Here is a 16,525-nt window from a genome sequence, read left to right as displayed (position 1 = left end):
TCATGATCTCAGGATCATGAGACAGAGGCCCAGGGTCTGGCTCCACACTCAGCACAGAGTCTGCTTGAAATTCTCTCCCGCTACTCCTGCCCTCCCCACTCGTGCTTGCTCCTTGCCTCTATGAAATACATTAAAAAAAAAAAAAAACCCTATTTTTATATAGCATATAAATATATGCATACATACCTGTTTATATAGAATACTAATTATAATAAGAAAAAGGTCTTCTGGAATATCTATTTACCTCCAAATATGGATTTGATAATTTAAAATGAGCTTGTAATGAAATAAAATAATTATCTGAATTCAAAGTTCAAGTTATCTCCATTTCTCTTTCTTAAAGCAGAAATGGAAAAGGAAAATTTCTACAATTCTCAAAAGGAAAGACTCATTTATCCAAATTAATTCAGCAAATACTCATCTAAGTTATGGACCTGCAATACCAAATACCAAAAATTCTTTTTTTAAATTTAAGTTACATAAATGCATGCACCATAGCAGAAACCAGGAATGGGGGGAAGGGGAGCAAAACACAGTAAAGAATATACTTTTGCCTAGAATCGACTTAAATTTGTTTTAGACAGGATTCTAACAACTCTGATCTAGTATACTAACATACTGCACAAAACTAAAGAATATACCTTAAAGACAACCTCACCTATAGGAGTTCAAGCAACAAAGTGCTGCTGCTGGAAGGCAGGCCTGTAGGAGGTATGAAAACCAGCAGCAAGAGCAAAGAATTTTAAAACTTAAATGGCAGGGGGTGACTGTGATTGATGCTTGTAGGCAAATCTTGAACTGTCCTTAAAATAATCTTGGGGCACCTGGATGGCTCAGCTGTTAAGCATCTGACTTTGGCTAAGATCATGATCCTAGAGTCCCAGAATCGAGCCCCATGTCCACCTTCCTGCTCAGCAGGAAGCCTGCTTCTCCCTCTCCCACTCCCTCTGCTTGTGGTCTCTCTCCTGATGTTTCTCTCAGTCAAATAAATAAAATCTTTAAAGAAAAAAAAAAAGTAAAAGATAGTAATCTTAAATTGCCCTTAAAGTAATCTTAAGTACAAGGGAATGATGACCTTCAGATTGAGTCTGTCATTAAAATATTATTTTAAACTGTTTAAGAATGCAAAAAAGGTATAATAAATCTTAGAAATATTTTTCATTTACAGTACTATTTACCAAACAAATTTATCACTTTAAAAGATGAATGTCAACAAAAGGGTAAATAGCTAGAATATGAAAATATTAGCAATACTTTATCCTTTCTAATGTCAAATAAATTGTCACTCTAGTATTATTCATCTTATTGCTGTTAATATTTACTAATTCCACAAAGGAACAAACGGTAAATTATAGAAAGGACTCTTTCCCAAGACATCTCTGTTAGGGGAACTTTTTATTTGACACCAAATAATATTTCTGTGATGTGTCACTTTGTTAAATATGGTATACCTAGTCCCAAGGGGCAGATTATTTCCTGTCCAATTAACTGAAAAAAGCATAACAAGATAAACATTTCAAAAGAGTTTAAAACACCTTAAGCAAACCTTAAATCTGCACTTTTTTTTTTTTAAGATTTTATTTATTTATTTGACAGAGAGAAATCACAAGTAGATGGAGAGGCAGGCAGAGAGAGAGAGGGAAGCAGGCTCCCTGCTGAGCAGAGAGCCCGATGTGGGGCTCGATCCCAGGACCCTGGGATCATGACCCGAGCCGAAGGCAGCGGCTTAACCCACTGAGCCACCCAGGCGCCCCTTAAATCTGCACTTTGTTCCAAAGGTATTCTGGAGCAATGTCTAGCAGTTAACCCTATTTCCCAAGATTAGAATAAATCCAAGAGTCTTCATTTCATTTTCTGACTCATTATTTGACCCATAGTCCTAGGGATTAGTCAGGAAGATTTTTTTAAATGGGGTTAAGAATATGGCAAGAACTACACGATTCATTTTTCTCCATGTTGACCCAGCAGAAGTAATGACCTCCAAATCAGAAAACTGTTGTTACATACTACCCAACACAGAAAATTACCACAGCGAGCAATGAAATGTGTCTCTCTACAAAATGTGGGCTAGGGACAATAGGTCCTTTTATTCATTTGGTTGAAGAAAAAGTAAAGAGAAGATACACCCCAGCACCTGAACAGGAGGTAGTCAATTACTTAATTGAGTTACAACAAACTAAATTACAAATCAACCATGCCTGAGTTTTGCTGCTAAGTTCGTATTTACACATAAACCCCACACTTTTAAAATTTTGACAAAAAAAAAAGGCACAAAAACTGTCAAGCAACTCATCAAACTGATTATTTTTTCATGTTCAAAATGTCAGCATTTGGGAGTCAAGAACTGTTAACAGTACGTCAGAAGTACCGCCTATCTTACCTCACTCACTACACAGATTATATAATCCTCAGAAAAGGGGAGAAATGTCTTATAAAAGAACTGAAGATACATATCTCAAATTCTTCATCATGGCGACATGAAGTACTTTATCAGAACAGTCAAGTGACCCATTCCAACCATTTACTCACACCGATGTTCAGAGCAGGAATACTCATATTCTCTATACTAATAATAGACTCCTTCCAGTGGCCACTTAGGCAGCTGAGAGTTGGAAGCTGTCTGAATAACATCTTTTTTTTTTCCTTAAATAAAATTTCAACATAATGAGCAGGATGGGAAGGCTATAGAAATCTGAGGTCTTGAGATGGTGTTCTGCTTGTGAACATATACACCACAACAGAACTATGGTAGTTTCTACCAATCTAGTAGGGTTATCTAATGTGACAAATAAAAACAGAAATAAAAAGTCCAAAACAAATTGAAAAACAAAGCAAAACCATAATGAGCTAATGTAGCTTACTTTCAATTAAGTGGAAAGAGATTCTCACTCTACAAAGTAAGGGGAAAAAAAACCAAAAAACAAAAATGTAAATTCGACACATTGTTAAAGAACATTTGTAGTTAATAATTCCATTTTAAAAACAAAATAAAATCCTATTGTCTTTACTTTTCATATAATGCCCCCTTCAAAAAAATTTGGTCAGTTTCCACATATGGTAAAGTCTGAGTCAAGCTTTGCTTAAACCAATTAAATGTGCTCGCTAATATAGGCTGAGACTCACACAGGCCTTAAATTTCCTATAATCTGAGATCTGAATACACACCATTCTTTAAGTTCACTGTAATTATAAAACCAGGGAAGGCCACTTGTACATTTTTCTGAAGTTTGTAAACTGCAGTCTCTGATAGTACAATATACGAAAAGATATTTTAAGACACCAAAACATATTCAGATTAAAGACAGATTACTCCATGAAAAAATTAGCTACCATAAGAAGTTCATGTCTCCAGTAGTTTAAAATAGAAAATGCAGAAGATGTGGTCGAAGCACTTAGCCAAAAATATTTTTAAGAGTGCACAACTGAAAATAAAGCTAAAATTTGCCAGCTAGATCCTAAACCAGTTTTAACCCAAACAATAAAAATGCACCTTTACCTTCAGCCATTTTGGTTGCTTCAATCCATGAATAATACAGATGGAAGACAAAAACTAGAGCGCTATCAGCAGGTATAAGGCAGGCCGAACACCCTTCCCTACTAGAGCTTGAGCCTGGCCAACTGCTCCACAGGCAAGGCCTCTAGAACTGAAATTGGACCTGACTGCAAACTCTGCTCACCAGTTATTTTTAGAGGCTTCTTCCTCATGGCCAAATACTGCTAATCACTCAGGCTGAAATGCTCCTAACAATGCAATAGCCTTTCTCTCCCACTTATGGGATTCCTCTTGGTTGGTCCTGTCTTCCAAATCCCAAACCCCCCCCCCCAAAAAAAGAAAAAGCATTTTGGAGAAAAGGAAATGGAACAAATTGTGTTGCCAGTTTTGTTTTCTTGGGATCCGTCTTCAATGGTTTCAGCCCAATGACCAAATCATTCAAAACTGAAACAAGTCTTGCTGTAACATGTGGCCCCATGCCCGGGACCAGCTTGATCTGGCCCTTCAGAACCTAATCAAATGCTTACATGAAAAAGACCATGACTTAGTTTGTGTCAGTGAAACAGAACACTAAATAGTAAGAAATTAATGCTTTCAGAATTCTGATATGCAAGACATTACCATCCCAAGTCTAATTCCTCCAACAGCAAAAGAAAAAAAAAAGAAATTTCACTAGAGAAGGAGGGAGAGGGAGCTGAGAGTGAAAGCATGGAGGGCGGGAAGGGAGGCTGGGAGAGCGAGAGGGGACAGGGCAAGAAGAAATCCTTTAGCATGACAGCAGTTATCTAGGAAACAGGACCTCAAGAGAAGGTACTGGAAAGAGAGTGTGCAACTACATTCTGATTTTTTCCAGGTCTCTCCACCCCTAACTCCAAATCGTCCCTTCTGTGAAATAAAACCAGCCCAGTGCTACCAACATTAATCCATTGATTTAAGATTAGCAGTTCACAGAATTCATCAGAGCTCTGATGAGTGTATATAATTAATTAAGCACAAATAGTATCCAGAGCAAGGTAGCAGGCTTCCAAAATTATTTAGTATGAGTGTTTAATATTTTCGGTCAAATTGAACGCTTCACCTGCAAATTAAACATTTAAATGGTCTGAAGAGGAGTCAGCAATGTATGGTCCCAATATTTGACTAGAAACAGAGCAAACAAGGCATCGGGGCCAACTAAACAAAACTGACAAGTGTCTTAGGTGTTCTCTGACCAAGAGCCATTTCCAGTTTCCCTTTCCTGTCCTCAAAGATCTGTCCTGCTGAAGTTAGGGTTTGCTAAAACTTACATGATAGTGGCTCACTTGTTGACAGGGATTTAAGATGACTGCCATCATGCAAATTTAGTATTTTGGAGGCTTTCCTTTGTTTTATTGTTTTCAGAGAGAGGGTGTATGACAAGAGACCTGTCCCTGGGCCACAGGAAACCAAGCCACTATACTCACACGGGGGAGGGCCATAGCCCGTTTCAGACTTAAGGAACCTAATTCGATTCCTGGCTTCTTCACTAACTTCGATTTGGGGAAGACATTAAATTTGGGGGCCTCAACTTCCTCGTCTTTAAAATGTGTCCTGGCATAAATCGGGCATGCGAAATCAATGTTTGTTGAACTCATCCAGGCAACACATGACCAATGAACCAATCACTGGTTCGAACCAATGATGCAAACCAAACAGGACGCACATGCACACACTGCCTCCACATCTCCAATCCCAGCTCTTTTTCATGAGGCCAGCCTGCCTACAGGCTGCCCAAGCTGCTGGGGTTCCTTCCCTCCCATCCTTCCCTCCCTTGGCCCGCGCCAAGCCAGCTGCATCCCAGTTACAGGTCTGTGGCCAACGCTGAACTGAGACAGGAGTCACACCTACTAAATCCGCATACACCTCATCCCTGAGGCCTTTTAACACAGCTCCAGTGATAACCCCTCGACAAATCACACACATCTATACAACCTTCTCCTTCACATTTTACAAGTTTTGCAGTTTTTTCATAAAATGTTTTCCCTCCTTAGTGTCACAATAATGGCATAGCTGTGTATTCTAGAAAGCATGATTAGGATAAATCTGAAATAACCTTCAATCAATCACATTCCTTGAAGAAAAAGAAATTTTGAATTGTAACTACCACTTACATGAATAACAACTTATTGGGGCACCTGGGTGGCTCAGCAGGTTAAAGCCTCTACCTTCAGCTCAGATCATGATCCCAGGGTCCTGGGATCGAGCCCGCATCGGGCTCTCTGCTCAGTGGGGAGCCTGCTTCCTCCTCTCTCTCTCTCTGCCTGCCTCTCTGCCTACTTGTGATCTCTTTCTCTGTCAAATAAATAAAATCTAAAGAATAACAATTTATTTTTATGACAGGAGATGTTTATGAAAAGTTTAAAAATAAATACATGTGCATACAGTGAATCGTGTGTTTAAAACCCTAGCAATGACAAGTAAAGTTATAAATGAACCAGTCCTTGTAATCACTGCTGGGGCTAATAGCAAGTTCGTAGGTCCAGGCAAAGACCAAACATCTAACATGTGCTCTGAAACTATTATTATCAGCCTGACGTCACTGGAGACCAGAAAAGCCAAGTCTCATGTATACTAAGTCCAATCTCTATCTGCTTCCAAAACATACCAGGGGAAACCCATCAGACAGCTCACGGGTCACACTAACTACTTCCCTCCCTGCACCCAAGCATGCTATCACTGGCAGCAATGGCTCTCACCAGCACACTGGAGTCTCCTGGAGGGCTTGTCACAACACAGAGTGTGGGCCCACCCCCGGAGCTTCTGAGTCAGTGGGGCCTGAGACTGTGCATATCTAACAGGTTCCCAGCCAGGTGATCGGGTGCAGCTCTAATTCTCAAGGTCTGGAAGAGGAGGAAAAGAGTTCTTGCTTTTCCAATTTCTAGACCATCACTTCCTTACCACCTGAAAAAGAAAACAACAAAACCCTGCTCGTCTGTGGCCCATGTCATCCAATTCTACTGCCCTCCCCCTCCCTCGTCACTGTCATGGACAACCTCCAGTGCCCTTGCCCCTCAGTGACGTCTTCACCTCCATACTAGCCATCACCACATAGTGGTGTGTGGCAAATATGACAAGTTCTCTTCCGTTCCTTCATCTCCAGTGATCCTGTTCCCCTCCATCCTCTGTCCACCATTCACTCTTATATCCCTACTGTGGATCTTCTTATAAACCCACCTCAATTCACCTTCCTAATCATATCTTCATCCTTGCTGAAATATCTCTAGCTTTCCTGGTACAATCATCCTCACAGATCCTGCAACCCTGCTAGGATAGGTCTGTTTGCATGACCCCATCATGAGAACTGCAGGGTACTGTAAGATACCAAAAATATATTTCTTAAATACACATACACACACATACCCCTCTTCATGTATGTATAGTCTCCAAAGCAAACATGAGCAACTTTTACCACTTGAAACCTAATATTAAATAGCCAGTATTACAGACATAACAAAAGGCAACTCAGCAGACAGTGAGTAAAAATCTCCTTAAACACAGTGCACCCCCTCAGTGCTGGAAGATTTAGGTTGTGCCGAATGTGTGATACATAGGATAAAAACACCCACTCCGATCATAACCCTCCCACTTGTCCAGCTGGTTTACCCAACAGCTTCTTCTTGGATCCTGTAGTTCTCTTGTTTCTACCTTCTTCTGAATACCTCCTTGCCTCCTGCTTTTACATCTTTCCATATCCATCTTAAGAGTCCACAGTTCATCAGTGAAATCACTCCCTGACTCACTAAACCCCTTGTCCCTCTATCCCTGATTCAGGGTACCCATCCGCCATATCTCCCTGGAAGAACTCCATGAGGCACACCCAAGGAAGTCACGCACAGACACAGTGGAGCCAACCCCAATCAGCCGTCAGGGCTGCGTGTCAATCCTGCCCAGGCTCTAGAACACTCACTCTCCTGCTCTCCACAAGGGCTATTTCCAACATCTCTGCCCCTAGTCTATTTTCTCATACTCAGAAAATGCCAGCGCCTCTTACATCACAGAGAACAGAAGCCTCAGCAGGAAACCCTTCACCGCACTGCCAACCATCACTAACCTCCATTCACCACCTCTATTCTCTGCTTTTCTCCCAAGCCCTTCGCTCCCTCACTCTGCTCATCTTCTCACTCTCTTGTACCCGCAGCCACTCAAGCCCAGAGCCTACCCCTGTCCTCTCTCCTCCCCGTCACAGAGGACATTCTCAACAGAGCTGTTACTTCTCTGCTTTCACTTTCTGGTGGCCCATGACCCGCACTAGCTTCTGCACAGTACAGTTGCTCTGATGTCATGCCTATGACTTCCAGGTCACTGAACCCCATGGAACGTTCTCAGTCCTCATCTTACTTGCCCTCTCAAGAGACTTCTGCCTCCTTAAACATTCTCCTTCCTTGACTTTCATTGCTTCAGAATCATCTGGTACATCTTCTACCTTTTTGGCCTTTTTAATTCTCAATGTCCTTTGCTAGTTCAGTCTCCTCTAGTTGACTTTTCAATGCGGAAATTCTGTATGCCTTGGTCCTATGCCATCTCCTTAGTTGACTTTGAGCCACCCTCCACATGGCTTAAATTCTCTCCTCAAAGGAGAATATCTGCCCACTCAATATCCCATCTGAACACTTAACAGAAACTCCAAACTCTGCATAAATACAACTGAACCCACGATCTTTCCCCTCTCCTCTCTAGCTGTCCAGATCTCAGAAGCACTTCCATCAAACCAAAGTATTTGGTTAAACAAAAAACCTGGGATTCATCCCTGACTTCATTCTCTTCCTCGTTTCCCAAACACCCAACTCTCAGAGTCTGATGCAGCCATCACACTGACACAAATGGGTTACAACTATGCCAGAGTACAAATTCCCCTCAGCCCCTGGGTTATCCTTGCCTATTTACCACAGTATGATACTTTTTAAAAAATCATCTGTAAGTGCCATGACATAAAAAAATGGGAAACTGTGTCTCAAATCACCCGTCTTTCTGCCTTTCTACTGAGGTTGCCCAAATCCTCACTAACCATCATTTCCTAGGCTACCACAATACTTTAACATACCTTTATTGTTCCATTCAGCAGCCACAATACTTTTTCTTTTTTTAAGGATGTATTTATTAATTTGAGACAGAGCGTGCGCATGTGAGCATGCACAAGGTGGGGGTGCAGAGAGACAGAGAGAATCTTAACCAGACTGCCCTCTGAGCATGGAATCTGACACAGATCTCCATCCCACGAGCCTGAGATCATGACCGGAGCCGAAATCAAGAGTTGGATGCTTAACGAACTGAGCCACCCAGGTACGCCCACAATGTTTTTTTTTTTTTTTTTTTTCCAATCCAATTATATCATTACCCTCTAAAAACCCCTGAATGACTTCACACTATTCTCGGGATAAAATGAAAACTTTTGATGTGGTCTACAAGCCCACAGCCTTGACTAGGCCCCAGCCTGCCACTCTGGCTTTCATTTTGTGTCATTTCCTGTAGCTGCGTTAAGTTCCAGATACAAAAAAACAAACAAACAAAAAAACTCACCCCACTCTGGTCCTGTCGCAGGGTCTCTGCATAGGCTATGCTCTCTTCCTGAACATCAACACTGGTGGAACACCATGTATTTTTCCCCAGCCTAACTACCTCCTGCTTATTCTGCTTAAATCCCGCCTCTTCAAGGAACCCTCCCAAAATACTGTGACAGCATTTTCTTTTTCTGTTGTCTCTCTCTTTTATTATTATTTTTTTATTTATTATTTATTTATTTAGTTTAGTTTTTATTATTTATTATTTTTTATTTATTTTTATGTATTATATTTATTATTATATTATTTATTTATTTATTATTTATTATTATTTTTAAGTATATTCTTTAATCCCCATTTCCTATTTCCCCCATCTCTCACTCACCTCTCCTCTGGCAACTATCAATTTATTCTCTATAATGAAGAGTGTTTCTTGGTTTGCCACTCTCTCTTTTCCTTGGCTCGTTTGTTTTGTTTCTTAAATTCCACATATGAGTGAAATCACCTGGTATTTGTCTTTCTCTGGCTGGCTTATTTCACTTAATGTTATACCCTTTAGCTCTATCCATGTTATTGTAAATGGCAAGATTTCATTCTTTGTCATGGCTAGATAATATTCCATTATATACATATACCACATCTTCATTATCCATTCATCTATCATTGGACACTTGGGTTGCTTCCATAGTTTGGCTATGGTAAATAATGCTGCAATAAGCACTGGGGTACATATATCCGTCTGAATTAGTACTTTGAGGGTAAATATCTAGTAGTGTGATTACTGGATCATAGGGTAATCTATTTTTAATTTTTTGAGGAACCTCCGTATTTTTTCCAGAGTGGCTGCAGCAGTTTGCATTCCCACACAGTGCAAGAGGGTTCCTTTTTCTCCACATCCTCACCACCATTTGTTGCTTGTTGTGTTTTTGATTTTAGGCATTCTCACAGGTGTGAGGTTAAGTAAGATCTCACTGTAGTTTTGATTTGCAGTTCCCTGATGATGAGTCATGTTGACCATCTTTTCATGTGTCTGTTGGCCATTTGTACGTCTTCTCCAGAGAGGTGTCTGTTCAGGTGTTCTGCCCACTTTTTATTAAATGGAATATTTGTTTTTTGGGTGTTGAATGGAATCAATTCTTTATAGATCTTGGATACTTACCCTTTATCAGCTATGTCACTGGCAAATACCTTCCCCCATTGACAGACTGCCTTTCCAGTCTTTTGACTGTTTCATTGTGCAGCAACTTTTTCTTTTGATGTAGTCCTAAAGTTTATTTTTATTTTTATTTCTCTTTCCTCAGGAGACATATCTAGAAAACTGTTGCTATGGCCAACGTCAGAGAAATTACTGCCTGTTCTCACTCCAAGGATTTTCACGGTTTCAGGTCTCACATTCAGGGTAGGTCCTTAATCCATTGTGAGTTTATTTTTGTGTATAGTGAAAGAAAGTGGTCCAGTTTCCCCAACATCATTTGTTGAAGAGAATACCCTTTTCCTATTGTATATTCATTCCTGTGAGAGTGCTTTCTAATATGCTCTCATGGTAGTATGTACTTCTTCCTAAAGTTACTTCAATGGTATTTAGTTCTTAAATCTCTTTCTTCCTCCAGAATGCAAGTTTCATAAAGCCAAGGACCACATCTGCCTTGTTGATTACTGTATATTTGCCTTATACCTTGTAAGAATTCCATAAACACTTGTTAAATGCATAAACTCCATCTCAAATTCCTGATTATTATGAGTAATCAAACCTCTTTCTGCTAACATGAGAAATAAGGATGCAAAGTTTAGTCCAACAAATGCTACATCGCTTCAATTTTTCTCCATCTCCATGAGTTATGTTAAAACGAACTCACAATAGGAAAAGACTTACAAATAGTTAAGAGAAATATTAAAAAAGCAGCTCAGTGTTCACCAAACACTGGTCATGAACTCAAACTGGTCTACAAGCAAGTATTCATTGCTTTGTGTCAGAAAAATTCCTCACTGATCCATCTTCGGTGACTGTCACCTATGTTGAGCATAAGAAGGCCCAAGTTGGAAGGACGCTGCAGCCCCATGCACCTGGCCCCACAGTCAGATGCCTCACACTGCTCTCCTGACTAACCCCATAGAGAAAAGACACGAGTGGCTAAGGGAGTGACAAGGGGTATTACAATTTAGTAAAACGAAATTGAGAAAGCCATTTACATTTTCACCAGTATAAGGGAAAGTGAAATATTAGCCACAACTATCTATAACAGCCTCCCTTTATTTTTTGGAACCTTTATTACTCTTTGGCCAGGTTGAGGAACTACTGTTCCAGGTACACCTGTGTTTGTGTTCTGGATTCAGTCATTCTCTTCAGCAGTGATGAACACAGGTTCATCAACCATCTTATGGATCTGTGATTTCCCAAAGGTCCATTAGTGAAATGCTAAAATCATGATATAAATGGTAGTGAACTCCAAAACTCAATCCTCCCGCCACATCCAACAGGTTAGTGCTTTCAACTTAATTAGTTCTCCCTACAGAGGACTCAAGAAAGAGAAAACACTTGGGGGAAAAAGCACTCCTTGGCTAATTGGTCATCTGTATGGGGTAAGAATTATTAGTGGTGATCAGTTACTATGGAGTTCAAAATCAGACAGTCTGTTGCTGAACTGGAAGTAGCAGAAGGTATAAAGAAAACAGTTGTGGTGTCCACTCAGAAATTCTGAGGTAGTGAAAAGTTGTTCAAGGAAACAAAAAGTTCTTTTTCCAAAACTAAAAAGAGTAACATGAAAAAAAAAAGCCTAGTCCCACTCATTTAACTCCAGTGGTGAGGCAATGAGACCAGGTAACAAAGCCAACAGGTAGGACCACAACTGATTTGCAGCTGTGTCCCCAAAGGCTTTTTGACCTTAACCACTTTAGAAAGCAAAAGATCCAAAGGTGTCCTTCCTCACCAGTTTCCACTTCTAGGACAAAAGAATTCAACATTTATGATAAAGTGTCCTAGGGGTATATGAAAGCCCTAGCACCAAATACAGTAGATTCTTGTGTAAACTGAAAAACATACAGGTTTTAGAGTCAAATTATTGGAAAATTATAGGCCAAAAAACTAGAGAGGGCATTGCCCCAAAGCAGACCACATAGAGAGAGGCCCTCTTGCCTCACTGCTAATAGATAAGAAACTCCGCTTTGGAAGTGAGATCTGATAAAACCAAACAGACTAGAACAGGCAGAGTTGGCTGGCATGTTAAGGAACCGGCCCCAAAGACAGTCAAGAGCCTCTGCCACCCACGGACTAATCTAGCCCAGCTAAGCACAAGGACTAGAAGAAAATGACACTGTCTATCATCACCCTTCAGAAAAAGACTGCTAAATTAAACAGCTACAAAACGGGGATGCACATATTAGGGCAGCCCATGAACACCTGCCAGTATTTGACCATTCTGTGCCCCCCCAAATGGCTATTTCATATGCCTCCAAAAACAACATATGAGTCATTTCCAATGTTCTATTATGGAAATTTTCAAGCACACAAGAAAGCTGAGAGAATTTTACCAAGCATACCCATATACAGCGACTTGGCTTCTACCACGAACATTTTATTACAACGCTTATGGCATGTCCATTCACCCCCCTGCACCCATCAACAAGCCTATGTTATCTGTATAATTCAGCTCAAAATGAACTGCAGACATTGGTTCACTTCCCCTAAGTACTTCAGCTTCTATATCATAAACTGCAGTTTAATATTTCTTTATCGTTTTTAATGTGCAATTTATGTGAAATGAAATGCTCTAATTTTAAGTGTACATTCCGAGTTTTCACAAAAATACACACTGTGTACCCCAAATCCCTGTCAAAACACAGAACATTAACACCACTCCTAAGTTCTCTCATAGCCCTTTCCAGTCACCTTCCCCCCAACCCCAACCCCAGAGGCAGCCTCTTTGTTTTCCTTTCTTTTTTTTCACTGTAGGTCAAAAAATTCTTGAAATTTCTTAAAATGGCATGGCACCATATGTCCCTGTTTGTGTAAGGCTTCCCTCCCTTCGCTTTATGTTCCTGGGAACCAAGTGCGTTCTGTGTAGTAGCAGTTTATTCTCTTCTGTGGCTGGGTAGCATTCCTTTGTTTATCAGGCCGTTCTGCTATTGGCAGAAATCTGGACTGTTCCCCATTTTGGACTATTACAAAGAAAGCTGTTAGGAATATTCCTATACGAGACTATTGACTGCATATTAGAAATACACGCCTGTATTTCACTTGGGTTAAATTACTAGAAATTGCGGGATCACAGCCCGCGTGTGCATTCAGCATTATACCAGATCTTTCCCCAAAGTGGTTCTACCATTTTATATACATACCAAGAAGGTATGAGAGTTCTTTTGTTCTAGGATTTTGCCAAAACATTCGGTGTTGTCAGTCTTCTTAATATTGGCCATTCTGGTGAGTATGCAGTTGTATCTCACTATGGTTTAATTGGCATTCTCCTACGGACCAACGTTTGAGCATTTTCTTGATGTGCTTATTGGCCATTCATCCTTTCTTGGGGAACTATCTGTTCAAATCTTTTGCCTATTTTTTTATTGCCTTTTCAAATTGAATTGTAGGAGTTCCTTGTATTTCCTAGATACCTTTCCTTTAACAGATCTATGTGTTACAAAATTTTCTGCCAGGCTAGGACTTTCCTATTCATTTGATGGGTTACAGTTTTTAATTTTGATGTTATCAAAATTTTATTTTTTTACTTATTACCAAACGAGAAAATCTAACTTAAACTTTAACAGGTCTCCATGCTTCATATTCTGAAATGGGACATCTATTCCAGTTTGTGGACCTGTGACAATCACTGACAGAAGCCCTGTCACTAGCTCAAACACTGTGCCAGCAAGGAGGAAGGTCACAGAGTCAAAGACCAGGTCAAAGACACGATGTCAACTAAATGTCGCTTAAGGGTAGGTATCACAGCAAGTAAAAGCAAAAGAAATTTTGATAATTTTAAGGAATGTCTCCATTAGCTATTATGAGTCACAAAAACAAATTCTAAGCGAGTTCTATCTAATTCTTCTGTTACCTGAATAAACAGCCCTCCCAACACTTGAACCCCTTAACTTTTTTTCAAAAACTAGTTTACCAGTGTATTTGTTTCCCCCAACTTTTCATGACCCACAAATTTAAAATACCAGACCACTGAAGAAATCGAAAAATTTCCCTTTATTGTAATCTTCACATTGAATACATGGTAAAATCTTTAGAAAATCACAAAAGGCAACACGTTTTACAGAGAAGGCATATAGTTTACCTATGAGCCTTGGAGGGGCGGAATATAATTTAATGGAACAAATCTGCATGTAAAATAGACATTAAGAATTCAAAGGTAGGCTGGAGGGTCAGTTTAAAGTCATTACTGGAGGGGCAGCTGGGTGGCTCAGTGGGTTAAGCCACTCTGCCTTCGGCTCAGGTCATGATCTCAGGGTCCTGGGATCGAGTCCCACATCGGGCTCTCTGCTCTGCAGGGAGCCTGCTTCCTCCTCTCTCTCTCTCTCTCTGCTTGCCTCTCTGCCCACTTGTGATCTCTCCCTGTCAAATAAATAAAATCTTTAAAAAAAAAAAGTCATTATTGGAATAAATTAGGAAAATCTGAATATGGACTTTAGGTTAGGTAACAGTACTAAAGCGGTGTTAAATTTCTCAAGTGTGATAAGTTCATTCTGACTATGTTGGAGGATATCCTCATCCTTAGGAAAAAATTTGAAGGATGTTAGTACGACTTAAAGTATTATGGGGTAAAGTATTACGATTTACCTTTGAAATGTTCAGCAGCAAAATGAATAAAATGATGTGTTTTTCTAGAGAGACAAATAGAGAATACAAAGGTATCAAAATATTAACAACTGGTGAATCTAAATGAGCTTTTCTTATAACTGTCTTGAAGGTTTGAATATTTTCATATTAAAAAATTAGGAAAAGACAGATGTCCAGGCCCAATCTAGTCCTAAAGAACCATATGCTCCCGGGGTACCTGGGTGGCTCAGTGGGTTAAAGCCTCTGCCTTCGGCTCAGGTCATGATCCCAGGGTCCTGGGATCGAGCCCCGCATCAGGCTCTCTGCTCAGCAGGGACCCTGCTTCCACCTCTCTCTCTCCGCCTCTCTGCCTACTTGTGATCTCTGCCTGTCAAATAAATAAATAAAATCTTAAAAAAAAAGAACCAGATGCTCCAGAGGGTTAGGGCTAGGAATCCAAAATGTCAAGAACTCCAAGGTTAAGTCATGACTAGATTCTGGATAAGTAAATAAAAGCAAGTAAACAAAGGCTTCAAGTTTTAAAGATGCTTCTGGAGACAACTAGAAAAATCTGAATATGGAATGTATTTACATAATTTCTTGGGTTGGAGAACTCTATTGTGGTTCTGTAGGACAATGTCCTTGTACTTAGAGGAGATAGATGAGGAAGTAGTTAAGTGAGTTAAATTGCTCTGATGACCATAGCTTACTTTCGAAGATGCCCAAAAAACAAGAGAGAAAAAGATAAATGGATAAATACACAACTGCACAGCAAATATGGCAAAGTGCTAACAGCTGGTAAATCCAAAGAAACAATATAAAAGTCTTTCAATGTATGAAGATTTTTGCTGTTATATAGGTTTAAAAGTTTCAAAACAGAAAGAAAAATATAAAAATAAAAACAAAAATAAACTGGTTTTATAAAAGAAGATCCAAGGAGCTAGGGGTCAAGTCCTAAATGAAGTGGTAATGAAAAGGACATGAATCCGGTCACTGGTCTCAAACTTAATGGAAACCCAAGAGAAAGCTGCTGCTACTCAATGTCTCCCACATGCAAGTTCTGCTCACATACCTCCATCAGCTTGCAGGCCAGTTTCCACCAGTTTCTGCCTCAAATGCATCCAGGAGAATAAACCTAACTCCTCTACCACCCAGAAGCTGCTCAAAGCCAGGGAGACGGAGATGTCCCCAAAGGGGACCCCACAGTCCAGACTAGCCAGCCCCAGCGTTTTCACCCCTTCCTCCTCCAAGGGCCTCACAGAAAGCTCTTCCTCCTCCGAGAAGTCTGCCATCATGGGCTCCCTAACAGCACCCTTCTTCCCCCCCATCTGAAGCCACCATTCCAGATGCAGCCCACCCAACACAATGGGATTTTCACCTCCCTCACTCTGGTCACTGAGAACACAAACAATGAAGGGGATTCTTATTTGTCAGGCATATCGTGCAGGCCAACTCCCTCTGAGACTAAAAGCAATTAAAACAACCAAAACCCAAACAAAATACTAAGCCTTAAAAAAAAAAAGAAACCACACACAAAAACAAACCAAGATACCGTATCTACTACTTCAAGTCTCTCCCCCCTCATCCTCAAGGGTGAGTTCACTTTGCAAAAACGAGCTAACTGTTAAAGTCTACCTTCCCAGCCAGGCCATTCTGCAGTGTCTTCCCTCGTCCGGGCACTCGTGTCCCCTCAGAGCGCAGTGCTACCATGAATTTACTCCACATCTTAAGAGGGCAAGGCTCCCTTCAAGTTGACACCAG

The 16,525-nt window shown here is 40.3% G+C and overlaps 1 protein-coding gene across 6 annotated transcripts in view; it reads right to left on the bottom strand.

Moving 5' to 3' along the window:
- The window catches only part of ASPH (aspartate beta-hydroxylase), a 219,549-nt gene that overhangs the window by 184,571 nt on the left and 18,453 nt on the right, over positions 1–16,525 (bottom strand). The window contains exon 1 of one of the 6 annotated variants that reach the window (XM_045075750.1): positions 3,497–3,792. The exons of 4 other annotated variants lie outside the window; for them this stretch is intronic. In XM_045075750.1, the coding sequence (XP_044931685.1) occupies positions 3,497–3,506 (10 nt within the window). In that variant the 5' untranslated portion in view covers positions 3,507–3,792. Of the gene's footprint in view, positions 1–3,496; positions 3,793–16,525 lie in introns of those variants that run through there. One more of the 6 variants, XM_045075746.1, reaches the window with a different exon arrangement.

Source organism: Mustela putorius, unplaced genomic scaffold, assembly GCF_011764305.1.
Source record: "Mustela putorius furo isolate JIRA1106 unplaced genomic scaffold, ASM1176430v1.1 tig00000151_pilon_pilon_pilon, whole genome shotgun sequence".
In the NCBI taxonomy this organism is placed as follows: Eukaryota; Metazoa; Chordata; class Mammalia; order Carnivora; family Mustelidae; genus Mustela; species Mustela putorius.
Note: the sequence above shows the minus strand (reverse complement) of the source record. Positions and strands in the feature narration are given on the sequence as shown.